General features: G+C 39.1%; 1 protein-coding gene across 1 annotated transcript; it reads left to right on the forward strand.

Annotated features, from left to right (window-relative positions):
• Positions 1–1,749: 1,749 nt before the first annotated feature.
• LOC142144011 (deoxyribodipyrimidine photo-lyase-like) lies at positions 1,750–21,820 on the forward strand. The gene is made up of 10 exons (XM_075202346.1): positions 1,750–1,872; positions 3,148–3,641; positions 4,500–4,645; positions 4,723–4,905; positions 5,512–5,670; positions 16,985–17,183; positions 17,575–17,727; positions 19,272–19,393; positions 19,702–19,861; positions 21,082–21,820. The coding sequence occupies exons 2-10, from the start codon at positions 3,218–3,220 to the stop codon at positions 21,231–21,233; spliced, it is 1,698 nt and encodes a 565-aa protein (XP_075058447.1). The 5' UTR covers positions 1,750–1,872; positions 3,148–3,217; the 3' UTR covers positions 21,234–21,820.
• Positions 21,821–22,474: the final 654 nt, after the last annotated feature.

Here is a 22,474-nt window from a genome sequence, read left to right on the forward strand (position 1 = left end):
TTGTTGACACTCTCTCAATAATTTGTATTATGATATTACTATTGGCCTATTAACTTTAGAAACATCTCCTTCTGTTAGTTTTTTATAGTTAGCCATAGTCGGTCACATTTTAAGGCTCTTGCATACACCAGATCTTGGCGTGACCGTGTTTTTCCAAAGCAGTTGTCTCAGCATCCATGGTATCTATGTTATGGTAAAGTGTGATGCCACTTGTTTACTGCCAGTAGATCTGTTGATGCACAATCAGAATTGCTATTGATCTGATTATCAATGAAGAAGCCAATAGAGCGCACAATTATTTGTTTCATGTGTATTTAATTATAAGGGAAGGATACACTATGGTTGTTGCTGCTTTTGCATTTTCTTAATAAGAGCATGGCCCACCAACTCTCTTTAAAGGTGGTGTTAAAATAAAGAGTAAGGGTGACATTTTCTCTCCCTCATCAGCCCATCCAGATTCAGCTAACTTAGGATAAGGTAGGGGTAAAATAATTATTAGGCAGAGTATACATAGTCTACTTATAATATGAATGAGTGTTTGCTTGACAAAACACATGACAGCAAGAATTTCAAAACAAACATAAAAAATGTATAATAATAACAAAATTAACCTTAAGGGAATAATGCTGAGATGTATGTGTGCCAGTTTGCATAGTGTAAAATCTGCAAGTTTGTACTGTGCATGACAAGAAAACAAGCTACACATCTATAATATAAATGTCTAGTGGCGTCTGTTAGTCTGTCTGTGTGTGTGTGCGGAAAATATAAACCGAAGCTGCAGCGCCACTTGCTGGGCGGAGTTATACACTGACCTACTAAATTCTTAGTGTGTGTGGAAAAAAAAAATCAGAAAGGGCTGAAATTTGGTATACTAAGATGTTTTTAATTTGTTAATTGTTAAAAGTGTTTATAAAGATTTAAAAAAATATATATATATATATTTCTTGAAGGAGAAGTGACAGTTGGGAGTGGTTGGTGTTTGCCGGGGGTGACAGTGGGGAGTGGTTGGTGGTTGAGGCCTGGGCTATGGCCCAAATGCATGACAAGAACCTTTTTAACACCTTAAGTAGCTTGATTTGACTAGAATGCATGAGTATCATGCACAGGTTAACACATATATATATATATATATATATATATATATATATATATATATATATATATATATATACTGAGGTCCACTGATACTGCTTCCATATCCATAAAGAAGGTATGGACGGTATGGTATGCTAATCAAGTGCACTTCATTATTTGAACATCAGAAAGTGCTGTTATCCCTATATAAGAGCAGAACATTTGGCAACAGTCCTATTTGTTTTAATGCTGTGCCAATGAAAAGGAACACATTGCTTCTGCCCATCAGTCTGTATAGGGTTGGATTCTACAACAATTCTACAGTTAGAAAGATTATATACGAATAACAAAACTGAAGACAGTTGCCAATCTTCCCAGGAGTGTGTTTCTCAGCTCAGCCCAAATGATGCCCATAACAACTCCGCACTGCAAGGTGCATCACCTCTTTCCTACAGTTCCAGTACACAGGACAAGTCCTGACGAGACAGTACCCTAAAAGTATCACACAAATGGCATTTCGTTGGGGGGGGGGAAAACAAACAAATTTCTAATTAGAGTTATAACAACCTAATACACTCTCAACACAACCCATATTTAATCACACAGATAACTAATGAGCTCAGCTGCCAGCAGTCGGCGCTAGCCACAAAAACATGGATGTTGAAAATATGTGTACAAACGTCGGCAGACGGCAGTACGTAACGTCATCCTGAGACCCCTCTATCTATCGACTTATGTAACGTGAGCTGTTGGAGCAACGGGCCAGTGTGTTACACAAGAAGAACGTGCGCACATCAGGTACAGTAAAGTATTTTTCCATCTGCGTTCAGTAGAAGTATTGTAATGTTTGTTGCTAGAACACTGCTCTACCTGACCCTCCATTACTTTCAGCAGCTACTCGGGAACATTCACAGCAGCAGCCGTCTCCTTTGTGTACCATGTGACTACAGCAGTCACATGACCTGGTGTTGTCAGTAGGTCCGTTTTATGATTACCTAACCTTAGAGGCAGGGGCTATCGATTGGTCAACTAATAACAGGGTATGAAGTGTATGAAGACAGAGCATGATTTAAAAAAAATAAAAAAATAATCCTAATACATTTAGTTTATGGGAGATCTCTGTTACACAATATGTTTCCAAACTGATCGCAAAATGCATGGTGAAATTAGATATTAGTTCTATTTTAGCGTCTTGTGGCTTTTTAGGATATGCTGAGACTTGTAGTCTCACAAGTGGTGGACAGCCATGATGAGCCACCTAATCTTGTTTTTAAGAAGTGTTTTTGTCTCTACTGCAGTTTACCACTACACGTTTTCTTTACACTGAATGCATTAGTTATTATCTGTTCAGAATCGGGATGCAAGTTATTGCCCATGCTTAAAATATAATACAATTCTATTAGGCCAATATTCATTTTGAAGGAGATGTTATGCAATTTAGTGTCCAACATGTTTTAGCTCTGAGGTAATGCAGTATTGACAGCTTGACACATTTTTATAGCAAAAAAAAGGCATCAAACGATTTGCTTTGGCTTATTGGGTAACAATCTTATAATCTACTCTTTGTATAGTTCTTCACCCATGATTGTACTTTATTTTAAACAGATGTTCAGTGCTGAGCTGTATTGTTGTACTGGTATAGCTTCAAGTATGCATGTTATGGTCCTAATTAAAACTGTTTTAAGGTCTAAGTTCACTGACAAGGCTATTCAAACTGTCTTTTTTTTTTTTTTTTTTTTATTCAATGCAAGCTAATCATTTCTCAGTACTTGCAATTTAGCACCTGAGTTAAAATAACATGATCTAAAAGTATTTGAGTTCCTTTGATACAATGCAATGTCCATCATTTATAAAACGGGATAGTCCCTTATATTTACATGGACAATGTCCCTTGCACAAGGGGAAAGTGAAATCCTGCGCTTTCTTTTACATACCTGCCGATCTAAATTACCAAATTTAAAGGGAAACTTTAATATTTTAACACATTTCAGAGGTGAAGTTGTTATAGTAGTATATATCTTGATATCTTATTCGGCCTATCCAACTGAATTAAATGTATGTATTTTCTCTTAGGATTGTCTTGTCTGCCAAGCTGTTCCAGCGATATTCGTGCCTCATTCGTCCTTTGACAATAACCAGAACCATGTCTCAAAAGGGAAAATCCCTAAATAGCAAAAAGAATAAATCTGGGGTTGAAAAGTCTGATGGGAGCCAAGAAAATAAGACATTGGTCCCAAAGACAAACTCATCTACTGTAACCAAAAGCCCAGTAAAAAGGAAGCCTCAAGAAAACAGCAAGGGCAAATCTAAAGTAATATCTGAGGCAAGTAGTGGTGAAACTTCAGATCTTGATACGAAGAAGAGAAAGACACAAGAAAAAATTGGTGATGATGATGGAGGTGGATGTCTCTTGGAGTCAGTGAAGAAGTCTCGTCTGGCTGCTGCTGCTTCTGTGTCTGACTTTAAATTCAACAAGAAGAGGGTGCGGTTGGTGTCTAATGAGGGAGATCTGAAAGATGATGCCTTGGGAATAGTGTATTGGATGTCAAGAGATCAGAGAGTTGAAGGTATAGAAACCCAATTATTGTGTGTGTCACTAATATCATAGGGTAAGAAATGCCTCCTTAATGTGACCTCACAACAATACAATAAAGTGTATCTACATCCAGAAGAGGCAACCAACTCCCTCCTTCCCTTTTCCGCCTCCAGTGTTTATATTGAAATAAATGAATGGAGACAATGTTGGCCTGTTAACATGAACTTATATGCAAAGTAAATGTACAATACTCTGAGTGACACACAGGGGTATATTTACTAAACTGCTCATTTGAAAAAGTGGAGATGTTGCCTATAGCAACCAGTCAGATTATAGTTGTCATTTATTTAGGGCATTCTACAAAATGATAACTAGTATCTGGTTGCTATAGGCAACATCTCCACTTTTTCAAACTCGCAGTTTAGTAAATATACCCCATAGACTTTATTTTTGAATTTGTAGCAAAATTACAATACCATACATTGTTCTGTGTAATTTGCTCTGTTAAACAAATGCGCACACACACAAATGTGCAATCACTAATAAATTGCTCATCTATAGGAAAATAGTATGTCTGTATGCCAGTTTCATGTTTGCAATCAGATACAAATAACATTGATACAATTGTCAAAGTGAATCTATCACATATTTTTATTTCAGTCTTGAAAAATGAATCTGCTTGTACATAATGTACTGTATGTAGTGGAGAAATAGTTATGTATCTTTGTACACTGAATTGCATAATATACTGGATTTGTACTGAATTGCAGATATTATTGTACTGTATTTGTATAATACAAAAGCTTTTACAATGACATTTCCTCTAAACCTGTTGTTTTACACTTATTATTATTTGTCATTAATCCTATTGCTCTGTTTCTCGTTTCAGACAACTGGGCCTTTCTATATGCCCAGCGCCTGGCTCTGAAGCAAAAACTTCCATTGCACGTTGTTTTCTGTTTAGTTCCAAAATTTTTGGATGCCACTATTCGTCACTATGGCTTCATGCTAAAGGGCCTGCGAGAAGTGGCTGAGGTAGGTCTAAGGAATGTAGGGGGCTATATTACAACTGAGTTGGAAATTTTCAGTAACCATATTTTTCTCTGTTTTAGGATTGTAAGGAGCTGAACATACCTTACCATTTGCTTATTGGGTACGCCAAGGATGTTCTCCCAGAATTTGTGAAAGAGCATAGCATTGGTGGGGTGGTGACTGATTTTGCTCCCCTGCGTGTCCCCATGCAGTGGGTGGCAGATGTCTGTGAACGGTTGCCTAAGGATGTACCACTGGTTCAGGTGAATCATTTAAGGTCTTCCTTGAAACGAAGAGGTTTTAGATAACTCTGTCTTGGTGCTTTATTGCTTTAATCTCATAGTCTTGGCCCTGTGTCATTTAATTTTATATTTTTACTGACTCTACTGTTAGTTTCCATTATTCCATGCGGTTCAGTGACAGCTGCTAGAACCTCCCTATTGTTTGTAGGAGTTCTAATACCTTTACAATTGGTTATACCGTTTGTTTTCTTTTCTATTGTTTTGTTTTATATATCTACAACCATGCTATTGGAGAAATTCAGTGTGGAGTCTTCGCTTCATTTCCATGATGAACTTTGTTGAGATGTCCCAATAGGATTCATGATCTCTTCACATGACTCTAAGACTATGAACGTTTTTTATTAGTTAGATATTCATGGTATGCGCCCATGTCATACATACTTATTGTATTCCATTATATGTATTTTTGGGTTTAGTGGTACCCTTTTTTGTATTGACAAGGCAGCAATCTAGAAGAGAGCGCTTTTAAAAAGTCCATGTACATATATTTAAAGTGACACACATGCTTATGCTTACCAGTTTTCTGTCTTACATCGAAATCCTATAACATTTCATATTGATTTCCAGGTGGATGCCCATAATATTGTCCCCTGCTGGGTTGCCTCCAACAAACAGGAGTATGGAGCTCGAACAATCCGGAGAAAAATTCATGACCAACTCTCCTTGTTCCTTACTGAATTCCCTCCCATAATCAAACATCCATACAGGTCCAAACTGGAGGCCGAGGTTGGTATCCATGTTGATTGTAAAAAGGAACAAAGTAAGAGCGATAATTACACACTAACTCGTAACCCACAGGGACTCTTAAGGATTCGAAACAGAAAATGATGTCTATTTATAAAAGTTTAATCTTCAGTATTCAGTTTAAACCTATACATATCTACATGTTATTGCGCATAAAGCATTGGTGCACAACTTTTTTTTTTCGTCCAATGGCCACATTGAAATATTGTAGCTTGCCAAAATATGCAGAAATCACTATAGTGAAAAAATAAACCTTTTTGCAGTTATGCCATTTGTACATTGTGTTAGAAAGTCTCTGGGGGGCTTTGTGCCATGCCATGTAGTAAGCATGGTTATGTCACACAGGAGTATCATACCCCTTCCTTGCCTCTTACACATTCCCTACGCCTGCCCTGTAACACATTTCCCTGCCCACACTTACACTTGCAGCACATGTATCCTGCACATTACCTAGTATGTAAGTAATATTTATAAATAGTATAAGTTAGTTTCCAAATGATTTAGTGTTTGTTAATCTTTGAATTATATATCAGACTAACAGAGAGTTGACTCTCACACAATATTTATTATGCTAAAAACATATTATCTTAGATTGTATATAAAAGAATGTATATTGTTTGGCTTCTAGTAGGGTTTTAGCTAGGGAGTCCCTATATTAAATATATGGGGTACATTGGCAATGTTAAGTGTGAAGTGTAGGGGTGCGTTAACAGTTACCATGGGGCAGAAAGTTAGCTAAGACTATATGGCAGCAAGTCAGATGGAACAAAAGTCTAATCTGTTGTGCAGAAAAGCATCATATCAGGCTGTATAGCAAGAGTAGTATAGATGGTTGTCTGCTTCTCCATACAGCGGTAGGTTTCAGACTATGGTTGCACAATATGAACTTGGGCTTGGAAGATGGCAGAGGAATAGTGAACGATTAAAGGGTACAACATTGAAATCTCCCACCAAAGTGCTATTGCATAGCTATATTCAAAGGCAAAATGATAGCATTCCTGGAGCACCTGCAGATCTTATGGGTATAGCACATGAATGTCAAACAACTGTAACTGCTTATCTTGTATACTGAATTGCACAGCAACATATCTGTTACTTGGTGCAAATGAAAGCTTACTGTTTTTTTCAGGAGGCAAACTTCTCTGTGTAGGTAGCAGCTGAGTAAACTAATATGTCCTGAAGAGTTATCTGGAGGATATTTTTTGGTAAAATATGGAGCACTTATTTGTTGTTTTAGTCCCCACACATTCCATGAATTATGCGTATGGCCCATTTCACCCATTATCTATATCGTGGTAATATGAAGTCAAGAATTACCCTGCACCTAAATTATACACTATAAGACAACAATGTAGCAGACATAATACATTCCCCATCTCACCTTTTATCCTGCAACTTGTCATGCACAGACAAATGTATAATATACCAATAACAGTCCCAACTGTGGGAGAAAGGATCAGTGGATAACAACGGAGCAAGAGAAAGTATCCTTTGTACCTGGTATAGACAAGATCCACTCATACCAGTGCTGTTGACTCCTCCACTCTGCAATCCCACAGACCTCAGTAATACTAAAGTCCCAAGAAAAGGGCTCAACAACACAACTAATTGAACAACAAAAGGGAAGGAATGCAGTGTTCCCCAGATGGAATGTGAGAAAGAGATTTAAAGTAAGTACAAAAATCTTCTTTTCTCCTTCATCCACTCTGGGGGACACTGCTACCATGGGGACCTTCTAAATTAGCCCCTAAGGGAGGGAATTATCTGGTCTACTAGCCCGCAAAACACTGCAGCCGAAACTGGCGTCCGCAGACGCAAAAAAGTTGAACTGGCAAAACCTTGTAAAGGTATGAACTGAGGACCAGGTCTCCACCCTACCCAGCTGCTCTGTAGATGCTCCATGGCGAGCAGCCCAGGAACCCCCACCGCACACGGAGAGTGCACCGTAAGAACCTGAGGCACAGGTAGATTTCTAGATACATATGCAAGTTTAATCATAGATCTGATCCGATGAGCAATGGTCTGCTTCTTGGACGGCCAACCTCTCCTATGAAATTCGTAAAGAACATAAAGAGAGTCAGTCCTGCAACCAGCATAAGTCCAGCCCACATAAACCCATTAAGCCCGGACCACGTCCAGACTAAGAGAGGAAGAACGCCCAGAAGAAGCAATCCTAAAGGCCAAAACCACTATCTCATAATTTAAATTAAAAACAGGAACTACCCTAGGCAAGACAGTAGATACAGTCCTATGAACCGTCCTATTCTCATGGAACACCAGATAAAGACTCCTACGGGACAAGGCTCCGGTACACGTTGCGTAGATGCAATGGCCAGCAAAAACACCACCTTCCACGTCAAGAAACGCAGATCAGCCGACTCCAGGGGTTCAAATGGAGGCCGCTGAAGAACCTCAATAACTAAGTTAAATTCCCACTGGGCCAACGGAGGAACGTTGGGGGGCTGAACAGGAATAACCCCTTGAAGGAAAGTACAAATGTCAGGGAGAAAAGCCAGCTGGTGCTGAAAGAAAATAGAAAGCGCAAAGACCTGAGGCTTCAAAGAACTCAGTCTTGGTCCCATCTCTAACCCATCCTGAAGAAAAAACAGAAAACGGCTAATCTGAAAAAGGTAGGCTTATGACACTTCTTCCCTACAGTACCGTCAGAGGTTGGCTTCAACAGCCACGCCATTTAAAGCCAGCCGAGGCAAGTGTGGATGGTGTAAATGGTTCTTGACAGAAAAGATCGGCCTGACCATTCCACTAGAAGCAAGATGTTGACGAATCGGAGCCAACCAAGCCAATTCAGTGCCACCAAAATGATCGGAAAACTTTCCAACAGTACTTGTCTTAGGACCCAAGGAATCGTCGGAATTTGGTAGAAAGTGATATCCTAAACAGGAGTCCAACCTCATGGACATTACCGCCACAGCCAGAGAAACTGGTTCTTGCGCAGAATCTTGGAACCTAGTGATTGTGTCTGGATGCCATCAGATCCAGATCTGGCAGGCCCATTTCCAAACTAACTCCTGAAACACCCGAGGATGCAGTTCTCATTCTCCCAGAAGGATTGCATGCCTGCTGAGATAATCCGCTTCTAGTTGTTCACTCCGAGAATAAACACTGCCAAAACCGTTGGAACAAATTTCTCCACCCACAACAAGACCTGTTCCGCTACCTGCAAAGCTTCTACACTTCTTGTTCCTCCTTGGCAATTTACACATGGCACTGCAGTGACATTGAAGAATTGGAGGTGGACTGGTTTTCCTTGAAGGAGAGACTGAGCTTCCTGGAGGGCTAACAGCATGGCTCTTAGCTCGAGAACATCTATGGGCCAAAGCACCTCCCTGTCTTTTTAAAGACCCTGGAGATGAAGCTGGAGAACAACAGCTCCCCAGCCCTTCAGACTGGCATCTGTGTTCACCAGAATCCAAGACTACAGGACAAAAGATCATCATCAGAAGCTCTTGAACTAGCCACCATTTCAGAGGTTGACAAGTCTCCCTGGAGAGTCTGATTCGTTGGGTCACCAGATGAAAAAGGGGGACACGACCAATGTCTTAGTAGATTCCACTGGAACGTGCGAGAGTGGAAACAACAGTATGGGAGGGTTTCAAACATAGATACCATCAACCTTAGAATCCCCATGCCCAAGCGCATGGAAGGACCAGGGTGACTCAGGATTAACTGTACAGAGAGTTGAGTTGTAGGGATCTGTAGAGAAGGTTCTGGAAAAAGATCTTCTGAAAAGTGGTGTCCATTATTAATCCTAGAAACCTCATCCTCTGTGAGGGCATCAACTGGGATGTGGAATAATTGATTATCCAACCGCGTTCCTCCAAAATTTGAATAGACAGGGTCAGATGCTAATAGAGAAAAGGACCTGATAAGTCTTTGAGGAAAAAATAGTCCAAATGCGGAATAATGTTCTCCCAAGCCACGTAAACGTTCTGCCATTACCGCCATAATCTTTGTGAAAACTCTCTGGGCTGTGGAAAGCTAAAGGGGAAAGCCCTGAATTGATAATGCGAGCTTCCTACTGTAAAAACAAAGGACTGATCCCATCCGAAACTTTTCTACTCATAGATGTTGGTTTAGCCCCCTGAGGTTTAGAAATGATTTAAATGAACCGTCCTTTTTGGGCACGAAGAATAGGTTTGAATAAAGCCCCCGGTGTTTCTGCCACTCTGGACATGATCCCCAAGTTCCAAATATCTTTAAGTGTACGCCGCCCACTGATATTTGAATAATTGTAGGTGACCCCCTACTTCCGCAGTCGCAAGGAGAGGAAGGTCCCGTCATGCAGATTAGTGTTTTTTTTATTATTAATATTATTATTATTAAATATTTTTTTTTTATTTTTTTTTATTTTAAGATCTTGGGATTCGGACATGTTCTAGAGTAAGCATCCCGTTTGCAACTGTCCTCGAATTGCAAGGAGACTACATCTATTGGTGGGCTGAACTTAACAGCCTGTGTTCACAAGAAAGGATTTCCAAAAGTAGTTTGAGATTTAGGGGCATTCACCGGCAGTAAAGTACCTTTAACTCCGGTTGCTTGGCTAATCATGTGTCATTATATATATATATATATATATATATATATATATATATATATATATATATATATATATATATGGTGCAACTGAAGGATGGCGCACTGGTGATGTTTAGCAAACTTAAGCTAAACAAGGTAGGAACAATTAGATGAGCATGAGGATCAAATACAGGTCTCTGGGTTGGTATCCAACAATCTGTGTAATAAATCCAGTTCTTAAATCCAAATGCTAGACAGGATGGATAACCATATCAGACTCTAGTGTATAGAGAATTAACTCCAATGTCACAATATGCATATGCAGTTACTGCTCAAACGGAGCTGGCTGGACCAGTACAACACAGCCCACAAGTTCTCCAATTATATAGCAGCTAAGGGATGGAGATAGGTATGCAGAGTAATACAGTTCACCAAATGACAGTATAATAGGTGGAAGCGTACCAAAAGGTAATATAAAACCAGCTTATCTGTATTGGGGTCTCCAAGAGGGAATCTCCGCTCCGTCTCATGTGTCAGGAACTGGTAAACCAGCGAGTGCAGTATGCAGTACTTCTTGGTCTCGGGCAGCCGTCCCCATACAAACACCGCAATCAACCGAGATAGTGAAGATAAAGGAGCCATATAGTGTAGTAATTTATGTACAAAGGATTTATTCAGCAATGGAATACAAATGCAAACTCACATTGTGCAAAATAATAATAAGCTTATCTGTATAGGGCAGTAGGTCAACTTGTACCAGTATGGATCCCTGGAGGGTTCTGTAGGTATTGCCGGTGATCTCCGCACAGAAGTATCAAGGTATATACACTAAGTGTCCAGGATGGTAGAGTGGCCTATGTCAATGTATACAGAAGATAATGGGGCCTAAACGCGTTTCGTCTCAAATAGACTTCTTCAGGAGGATATATGTAGTGCCCATGTACAGGGCTTGTTTTTATACTATGTGCGGTGGCCATTTTGCGCATGCGCAGAAGCTCCCGCGCATGTGCGGAACACCCGCGACCGCGCGGGTGTAGCAGACTAAGGGCTAAGATGATAGTCTCTCTGTATGTGTAGAGCAAAGTCCCAGGGCGCTAATGGGACATGTCAGATGCCACATCTGAAGTTCAGAGGGACTCCTATAGATTACATTAAAACGAGTGCGGTGGCCATCTTAGATCAGGGCACTCAATATAGATCACTAGTGGATGGAGTCTGTAGTGGCCATCTTTGAGAGGGGAATGCAAATAAATAATACATGTTGATTCAGAAATGCATAGTAAAATACAAATAATGCATAATAAAACATAAATAAAAGGCTATGACAACAATAAAATATATAAAAAAATATATATATGAGGTATTAATAAATAGGGCAAATAAAACACAACTACATCATGTAGATGGTGTTAGATAAAGCAGATACGTAAAACTGTGCAATAAAAATAGACATATGCTAAAATATGAATAGTAGATGCATGCAAAGTAGTGTGATGCCATCTTATGCAACCTGGGATCACACACTTATGTGGTCCTTTTCACGAGGTTAACCAATATCTATAGAAGCCACAAAATATACAATAAAATATGCAGTAAAACATAATACTATAAAAAAGGAGCAATTTCATATCATTCATTAAGACCAGAGGGGTAAGGGTATTCAGCTGGAAGATCCAAAACATCTCCCTTTTGGAGAGCTTAGGCTGGAGATCACCTCCTCGGCATCCTAGGCATACATTCTCTATCCCCTTGAAGGTAAGATGATTTGGGTCTGAATTGTGCTTTTTATTATAATGTCTGGAAACAGAATGCGATATGATCTTATTTTTAATGTTCCTGACATGCTCTTGAATTCTTAGTTTTAATGGTCTTTTTGTTTTACCAATGTATTTAAGACCACAGGAGCATTCTAATAGATATATGACAGAGGATGTTTGGCAGTTCATGAATTCTTTTATGTTGAACTTCAAGCTATTATCATGATTGTAAAAAACTTTCTTGTCCGAGCTCGCAAACTTGCAGATATTGCAGTGACTACACTTGTTGAAACCCTTCACCGCTAGGAATGTGTTTGAAGTGTTGGTATGAGTCTCAGGTAGCATGCTAGGTGCAAGGGCATCTTTCAAGTTCCTATTTTTGCGGAAGATAATATCAGGTCTTGTAGGGAGAATGGTAGTTAAAATAGGGTCCATACGCAGAATCTCCCAGTGTTTGGAGATAGTCGACCTTATTCTATTTTCACATGCGTTGTAGTTAGTGATAAAGGGTATGCGTTCCTTTTGATTATCTCTAATTTTATATTGTAATAGATCTGTTCTGTTAACCCCTTCAATTTTCGTCAGGGCTTCTGAGATAAGTGTGTCTGGGTAGCCTCTTTCCTGGAAACGTCGTGCATACATGTGTAGTTGTTCCCTACATTAAGAGTCATTACTGCAGTTTCTTTTTATCCTATGGAATTGGGAATATGGGATGTTTGATTTCCATTTTCTTACATGGCCGCTCTTGAAGTGGAGATAACTATTGGTATCTACCGTTTTAACAAAATTTCTTGTTTCAACCTTATTATTAGTTCCTGTGAGAACTAGATCTAGAAATTCAATGCTAGTAGTATTTTGTTTGGCCGTGAATTTTAAATTGTAATTGTTGGTACCAATGTATGTGAGGAATGAATTGATGGATTCCTCATCGCCATCCCAAACCATAAGGATATCATCTATATATCTCTTGTAGACCTTAATGCAGTGAGAAAAGGGGTTGGGCTTATATATGTATTCGTGTTCCCATCAGTAGATTGGCGAAGCTGGGCGCAAAAATCGTGCCCATAGCTGTGCCACAGATCTGGAGGTAAAAAATTTCTAAAAATTTAAAATAATTATGGGTAAGAATGAACCACATCAATTCGCACAGAAAGTCTTTATGTTCTAAGGAGAGGTCAGGGTCCGGATCTAAAAATTCCCTACAGGCTCGGATGCCCTTCTCGTGTTCAATTGCTGTATATAGCGATTGGACGTCGATGGTGAGCCAAATTGATGCCACTATAGACTCCATCCACTAGTGATCTATATTGAGTGCCCTGATCTAAGATGGCCGCCACACTCATTTTAATGTAATCTATAGGAGTCCCTCTGAACTTCAGATGTGGCATCTGACATGTCCCATTAGCGCCCTGGGACTTTGCTCTACACATACAGAGAGACTATCATCTTAGCCCTTAGTCTGCTACACCCGCGCGGTCGCGGGTGTTCCGCGCGGTAGCGGCCGTGCACTGCGCATGCGCGGGAGATTCTGCGCACTCGCAAAATGGCCACCGCATATAGTATAAAAACAAGCCCTGTACATGGGCACTCCATATATCCTCCTGAAGAAGTCTATTTGAGACGAAACGCGTTGAGGCCCCATTATCTTCTGTATACATTGACATAGGCCACTCTACCATCCTGGACACTTAGTGTATATACCTTGATACTTCTGTGCGGAGATCACTGGCAATACCTACAGAACCCTCCAGGGATCCATACTGGTACAAGTTGACATACTGCCCTATACAGAGAAGCTTATTATTACTTTGCACAATGTGAGTTTGCATTTGTATTCCATTGCTGAATAAATCCTTTGTACATAAATTACTACACTATATGGCTCCTTTATCTTCACTATCTCGGTTGATTGCGGTGTTTGTATGGGGACGGCTGCCCGAGACCAAGAAGTACTGCATACTGCACTCGCTGGTTTACCAGTTCCTGACACATGAGACGGAGCTGAGATTCCCTCTTGGAGACCCCAATACAGATAAGCTGGTTTTATATTACCTTTTGGTACGCTTCCACCTATTATACTGTCATTTGGTGAACTGTATTACTCTGCATACCTATCTCCATCCCTTAGCTGCTATATAATTGGAGAACTTGTGGGCTGTGTTGTACTGGTCCAGCCAGCTCCGTTTGAGCAGTAACTGCATATGCATATTGTGACATTGGAGTTAATTCTCTATACACTAGAGTCTGATATGGTTATCCATCCTGTCTAGCATTTGGATTTAAGAACTGGATTTATTACACAGATTGTTGGATACCAACCCAGAGACCTGTATTTGATCCTCATGCTCATCTAATTGTTCCTACCTTGTTTAGCTTAAGTTTGCTAAACATCACCAGTGCGCCATCCTTCAGTTGCACCTATATATTTTTATTTCCGGCCTTACCAGCCAGAGTTTTGTAGGAAGGCTGCCTCCTCACGTGGAAGAGGTGTTTATGTGGGTTTGAACTATACTACTCTATATATACAATTCTGTTCTGAGCGCCAGTTTTTACATTCTGTGTGTATATATATATATATATATATATTATTCAGAATAATCCTCACAATAGAAGAATCTCAACAATAAGTTGATAACTATGTGAAGGAATTAGTAAATATTATACAGAAATCTATTTGTACAGATATGTGTAAGGCAAAACTGATGTAGTCATGAAGGTACTCATCCCTCCACAACCATGTCTAGGGCAGAGTACCCGCAGATAGAAAGCAACCTGTCAGGCACAGTCTACTGCTGATAGAGGGCAGCTTGTCCGTTACACACATAATACTGCTGATCAGTGGCAGTGATACCTGTAGTACCCACAGACAGAGAGCAGCCTGTGAGTCACACACAGTATATACTGCTGATCAAGAACAGCCTGTTACTCACACACAGTATATACTGCTGATGCGTGTGCAGTAAAACTGCTCAGGAGTTTCTTCAACTGTCTACTGTCCAGTTCCGTGAATTGGCCTAAAGGAACAGAACAATCTGTGAAGGGGGAGCAGTCCTATAGGAAAATAACATGCTTCTCCTCACTTTTTATATGTTATTTTTTAAAAAGAGACAGACAGGCCATAAACAATCACAGCAGAGAGATAATAGTATAACCACGTTTGTTGTGACCCTGGCTAATGCTTCAAAACAGTATAGAAATTAAATCCTGAATAATAAAAGTATGTCTCATAATCATTGACTGAACACTCATGTAAAATACTGTCTCCATTAACTTTAGATCCTTCTATAATAAAACTCTAAACTGTAGGTAGAGATATATATATATATATATATAACAGTTTTCTCTCTATTACCACAAGGAGCCTCATTAACTAGTTATTCCCCAGTGGGGTACTTAGCTGCTGAGGACAGTTTCATACTGTGCACAAACTGCCCCCTGTTCTCTTTACCCCACAGATAATCTGACAGAGCATCGTTAACAGGTATATAATTCTGCACAAGTTCTTGTTCTTATCAGACATTATATATATATATATATATATATATTTTTTTTTTTAAAGAATTACAGATTAGGCAACTTTCACAGAGAAAAATACAGTAAAATAATTACTAGTTCTGACTAATGGCTAATAGCCTCAAACAGTAATATAAATATCTGTGGTAATAATGTAAAAATGGAAGATATTGTGTAAAATCACTCAAGTGCAGACAGACCCTATATGCCTTTTGTAAACACGTGTGTGTATATATACACATAAACAAATAAATATATATATATATATATATATATATATATATATATATATATATATATATATATATATTATAAAACTCTGCTGACTTATATCATAAACAACTGGGGTACTTAGTGCAATTGTCAATGAAGGGAAGCCAGCAGCAGATGGATTCTCCATTATTTCAGTCAGGAGTACTCTGCGGTAAACTCTAGCTGAATTTTCCCGCCTTTTGGAGTGCACCAATCAGCAGGAGAGGGGGTCTCCTTTACATTCCCAGCACTGGTGTTTTTTTGTTTTGTTTTTTGTTCTTAATATATATACCCTATGGGGTACTTAGCTGACACAAGGTGGAATTGTGAGGAGAAGCCAGCAGCAGTAGAACTCTCTGAGGTGCCTCTGATGTCCGTCTGCGATGACAGGAAAAGGTGCGAATATCTTCCGCCTCGGAGCATACCACTGACAGCCGGAGAATCTCTCACTCACTTCCCGCTGTCTGATGGTTCAAACGCCCATAGGAAGCCTCTATCAGCCCAGGCTGCCACACTTCATTGTGCTCCTGTATCAATGCCCATTCGGAATCCTTCCTAAGGCTCTATGAGATCCAAGTCCCTCCTCCGCCTCAGCGGGGGACTTGGTATCTCCCAGTATGTCCGGTCCTCGGACACCGTGCGGCACTCTCTGCCTGCGGCAGCACCAGATCCGTCGGGACAGTGCAGTGACAGTCGCTTAGCGCTGTCCCTGCTCTTGATCAATAAACACCACACTGAGCAGTGTGGTCTTTTATAATTCTTCTTCTTGTTCTTCTTTCTTCTTTTTAAAGAAAAATGGACCATTGCTCCATTTTGAAACCTGTGAGAAATAAAAATGTTAAATACATCCATCCTCACCTACGCTCATACCAATAATCTAACAAAAATAATAAAATCTAAACCTACGCAGCAAGTACTGCTAAGCAGTACTAAATGCAGCCCAACTCCTTTGGCACTTAAACAAAAACTGTGGTCTGTGGGATTGCAGAGGGGAGGAGTCAGCAGCAAACTTAGTTGTTAACTATTTAAGTGCCAACTCCATGCGCCCTCATACAACCCCATGGTAGCAGTGTCCCCCAAAGTGGATGAAGGAGAAATATTTAGTTCATCTTCAGTGGGCCTTTCAAAGATGACTATTAAGCTACCTGACCCTTTTAACAGTAGTTATCAGAGTGCTCTGAAAATGATGTAAATAAACTATTTTGTGCATACTGATGTACTGTAGTGTTTTTGCTCAGCCTATAGATTGGGATCAATGCTACACCAGTCTGGAAGTGGATCGCACGGTTCTAGAAGTAGAATGGGCAAAACCGGGATTAAAGTCAGGAATGAACATGCTCCAGACCTTTATATCGGGACGTCTCAAGTTTTTTAACTCTGACCGGAACAATCCAAACCAGCGGGCACTCAGCAACCTGTCCCCATGGTTTCACTTTGGTGAGTCACTAGGCAAAAGTAAAATAATCAATACCAACAAATAAATGCAGAACAGACATGACAATTCTTCTAACAAAACTTTACCTGCATTCTAGTAATGTCACCTAAAACCTGAGTTTAGAATGCATTCACAAAGCTGCTTCCTGCAGGAATGCTCATATACTCTGCATTATGTCATATTTGTGCTTGCTTTTCTAGATTACAAGCTTTTTTATACATGTGTGTGTATATAAATGTCAGTTTCTATAATGTGCTTCACTATCTGTAATTCTCCAATTGTATAGTTAGGGCATATGTCTTGTCTCATAATTTTCTGAACTCTTCTGCTTACATACAGACATTGCACACCTTCCTCTATATGCAAACTAATATTTCTCCTATTCTGCCTTAGGCCAGCTGTCAGTACAGCGAGCAATTCTTGAGGTGCAGAAGTATCGCAGCAAGTACAAGGAATCTGTGGACAGTTTTGTGGAAGAAGCAGTAGTGAGACGAGAGCTGGCTGACAACTTCTGTTACTACAACAAAAACTATGACAAAGTAGAGGGTAGAGATTTAAATTCATTGTTATTCTCAAAACTACATTTTCAACAATTGATATATGGGTGTTTGAATTTCGTTTCATATAGAAGTGCAGTTGACATCACATTTTCTGGCATGTCCTCTTCCTACATCAGTTTGACATGAACCTGACATCACTACACTGTGCTGTAAAGAGGACCCTGTTCATTCTAGTAACTCATTCTTTCTCTGTGTCTTCATGCTTGCCTCTATATTTCCATTCCCGCATTATGACCATGCCTTTGTGGGTTGGGTACGTTGGTGAGATTCTAATTATACAGACACTTATTTAAGATACCCAAAAAATCCGAAGGCTATGACACCGACATAAAGAAAATGTACACATGTAATAAAACACACATAGGACTTTACTGATAACAGTGTCATGTAGACAGCTCATATTCTCAAATGATCTGTGATAATTCTGATGATCTGATTTTCTATCCCAACTCGTTTCAAAATGGGGGTACACTGATGAATAAAATCTGAAGATTGAATACAAAAAACTGCTTTGTTCGTAGTTAAATGTACCTTAACAATAATAAAGTTAGAGCAACGGCCCCTTTTGACCTAACGAACAGAGATAAATGGGAAAAGTGGACTTAATTTAAACTCTCTGAGCATCACCATACAACTCTGTTCTCACGTATATTTTTTTACAGAAACTCTGCTTCTGACATTTTCCATATAATTTCTGTTTTCTGTTCAAGAGAATAGATTGTAAGTAAGCGTGCGAGCTGACCCTCTTACTTCTCTGTCTGTATTACCCAGTATTTTTTTATTACTGTGTTCCCAATTGTAAAGTGCTACGGAATTTACTGGTGCAGATGATGATAATGAGAAGATCCAGCTCAAGACCAATATTAGAGTTCTAGAACGTCATGAGTAATTAATAAGAATGTTGGTAAAATAAAAAGAAACGGGGTGCAGTGACTTGCAGTAAGGTTTTAAGCTTTCCTACATGCAGTTTTTAATAATCTAACATCAATAATGACTAGTAAAAGCCTAATGGCAATGTAATGTTATGTGTGTTAGGCACACAGCATTCTTTATAAAATATGCTATAAAACTGTGCCTCTCCCTCTGTCTGGCAACTCAGGCAATGCCTTTGGCATTATTTAAATGAGCTGTTTGTATGGGTGACATTACCTTTGTGGTATTTTTCAAGAAAAGCTTGAAAGCTGGAATTTTCCTCCAGCTTTTGAAGTGCAACGAACATGCTGATGTCAGTAAATGGAACATTCATTAATGCTGCTATACACATATTGCAGTCGGCAACAGGCAATTATATTTTAAATACAAAAAATCTTGATGGTTTCAGTAATAGTTCTCTATGTTTGTGACAGCAGTCTTGGGATACATTTTTTGTTTTTGAACCTTCTGTTAGCAGACTTTAAAATCCACAATATACTTGAAACTGGACAAATTCAGCATTTTGGTTAATAATTAGTAACAAGATATGACTGGTCAAAGAAACATTTTTTTTTTTACCTGAATTGTGCATAATACACAAAACACTTTGCTTCCAAGGTGCTTACGACTGGGCCAAGAATACTCTGAAAGATCATGCAAAGGACAAGAGGACTCACTTGTACACTCTGAAGGAGCTGGAGAGTGGGAAGACTCATGACCCTCTGTGGAATGCAGCCCAGGTAATGGATATAATGACTCCATACTGGTGCTAGATAATCTAAATATAACTGTTCTCCAAATAATTAAAGTATAACTGAATCCTTATTGTATAACTTCTGCTTTTACATTGGTCAGCTTACTAGTCTGTCCATTATTTACGTTTTCCAGACTTATTGAGTAACATAGTTAGTGGTTATAATGGTATTGTACCATGGACAACTAGCTTATTTCTGCATGCACTTCCAAGTACCATGCATTCTTAATTATTGTTGATGCTTGGAATATATGTTTGTAGACTAACTTTCAGCTATGTCTCAACCTGGTACAGTTGCAGATGGTTCATGAAGGAAAGATGCATGGCTTCCTGCGAATGTACTGGGCTAAGAAAATACTTGAGTGGACCATCTCCCCAGAGGAAGCCCTACATTTTGCTATTTATCTCAATGACCGCTTTGAACTAGATGGACGGGACCCTAACGGATATGTAGGTAAGTACAGAAAGGCTAGAATATTGTGCTAGTTGCTTCCACCAAGTCTATATCTACATGGACTGAGACTGTGATTAGTAAAGCATGCCATGTGCTAGGTAAGCCAATTCCAGCCAGTCTCACGGCTCATTCCACTCAAGCAGTAGGCTCCCGTTTGGTGGTACAGTATGGTGCTTCTGCTGAACAGATCTGCAAACAGCAACTTAGCCCCCTGCATATCTTTACTAAATTCCTTAGTAAAGAGGACCGAAGCTGTAGACAGCTGCATGAGCATTTACTTGTAGTAGATTCTAGCAACCTAGCTGCCAAGGTTTGGGACAAGCAAGCCGTGGTTATAGTTAAACCTCCTTTTTGTTTATTAATAATAATAATAATAATAATAAATAATTATTTATATTATTATTATTGATAGGTATGCCTGTTAGTAATTAGCAAAGTATGTTTTATACATACACTCACAATGATAGAATGATTGTCATAACATATAGAGCATTTCCTCAAAACGCTGCTCCCCACCACAGTAGACACATATATCAATCAAAAGCCACCCGGGGTGATGTCAGGTGTGATGTGTATCCAAGGCAATGGAACACACATCACTTGATCTGTATGATGTTAATATTTTCATCCTGTGCCCTTCATTAAAACCAAGCTAGACTTCAATGGAGGAATAATTCCCTATTTTTATATTTCTTTTCTGTTTAATTTTGCAGTTGTCCTTTTTTTTTTGTTTCAGAGTTCAGATTCGATTGTTTAATGTTATAGTAAAATAGCTCTAAAGAAAAACCTATTCTGTGTAAAGTCCAATATTTTCTATTGTACGCCTTTTTATATATGCAGAAAAAGGGGGCGGCTTGTTTACTAAATTGTCATTATAATCCTACACACTATTATGCAAGTTTCATACTGCAGTCTAATCATTGCTTAATATGCGAGCAGGGCCCTCTTACTTCTCTGTCTGTATGTATTGGCCAGTATTGTTTTATTAATGTTTGTTCCCAATTGTAAAGTGCTACGGAATTTGCTCTATATAAATAAATGTTGATGATTCAGATATGTGCTGAATTTGTGACAACAAAAGTGTGGTAGGATGGAGCCTTTTGCGAATGATTATGCGAAAATACCACCGACCATAGACATAGGGGCTCTTCTTTAATGTACGGAAGCAGATATAAAAAAATTAGTGTCCAAGCTTACCTCATTTCACCATTCCTGTCTAGGTTGCATGTGGTCTATTTGTGGAATCCATGACCAGGGCTGGGCAGAGAGGGCCGTTTTTGGAAAAATTCGATACATGAATTACCAGGGATGCAAGAGGAAATTTGACGTGGCACAATTTGAACGGCATTACCACCCCAAGAACTTCACTTAATCCCAGCTTCTTAATGATTGGATATTGGATGAACTTTCTACTCATACTCAGGAAACATGCAAAGAAGACTGTACTTCACTATATCTATGTCCATGAGCTCCCATTCTCTTAGTAAGTGTTGGTGCATTGGAGATCATGACACTCCTATCAAACAATTTCTCTACATAATTGTTATTGTTTCGTTCTCCTCTTAGTCCCTCATACACTTATAACCATGTATTATCTACATAAAAAGTTCATTTGCTATACAACATACATGGATTTTCACATCATGTTTTCCTCTGGAATTGGACAGTTATCAAAATATGTTGGTAATATCAAGTGTTACGATACAGAATCTATGTATTTTTGTCTCCGTACAATAGGGTCCAGACATGAACATTATGGGAATTGGTGGTTATTAATCAATTAGCTCTCTGGTGTTTGTAGTAAGCAGCAGCTATTGCATTTCTTAAGGATAAAACTGTTAACAAGCTGACTGTTACATTGTATCATTTATAATTGCTCTATTTTATTTTTGTTTGTGTTCCCACTGGGGCTGTGTATGCTTTTGGTACAAAGGTTTTTCATAAAATACAAAGCAGAAATATTTGTTTGTGTTTTTGTTATTATGTTCTGAATTACAAGTGTCACTGCTAAACGTAAAGGAGCCGCAGGTAAAGGCCCAGAGGGCAGCAAGACGCCCTAGGGCCACATGTCACACATCAGTGTTCTAAGAACGTTTTATTATACCAACCAAGTGTTTTTGAAGAAGTTCAAACAATTATAAAAGGAAAACAAAGGAACAGCTGTTAAATACAATTATCAATTATTAGCAATGCAACAGGAATTAAAGTGAGAATACTAGAGAGGTGAAAAGTCAGAGGGAGGATGTACAACAACACTTGTGTCTGTTACAACATTATTATTATGAAGAGTTATACACTAAGGACTTGTTTAATAAAATTGTGCACTGACCAATGAGGTTCTGTAATTCAGCATAGCAACACATCAGGGGGTAAATGTATCAAGCTGAGAGTTTTCCGGCGGGTTTGAGAAACCAATCAGATTCTAACTATCATTTATTTAGTACATTCTACAAAATGATAGCTAGAATCTGATTGGTTGCTATAGGCAATATCTCCAATTTTCAAACCCGCCAGAAAACTCTCAGCTTGATACATTTACCCCCAGATGTCAACTTTCCCTGACCTGACTGCACCAAGCTGTATAAAACGGATATTGATATTATTGTTTGTTAC

This window comes from Mixophyes fleayi, chromosome 3, assembly GCF_038048845.1.
Source record: "Mixophyes fleayi isolate aMixFle1 chromosome 3, aMixFle1.hap1, whole genome shotgun sequence".
Classification (NCBI taxonomy): domain Eukaryota; kingdom Metazoa; phylum Chordata; class Amphibia; order Anura; family Limnodynastidae; genus Mixophyes; species Mixophyes fleayi.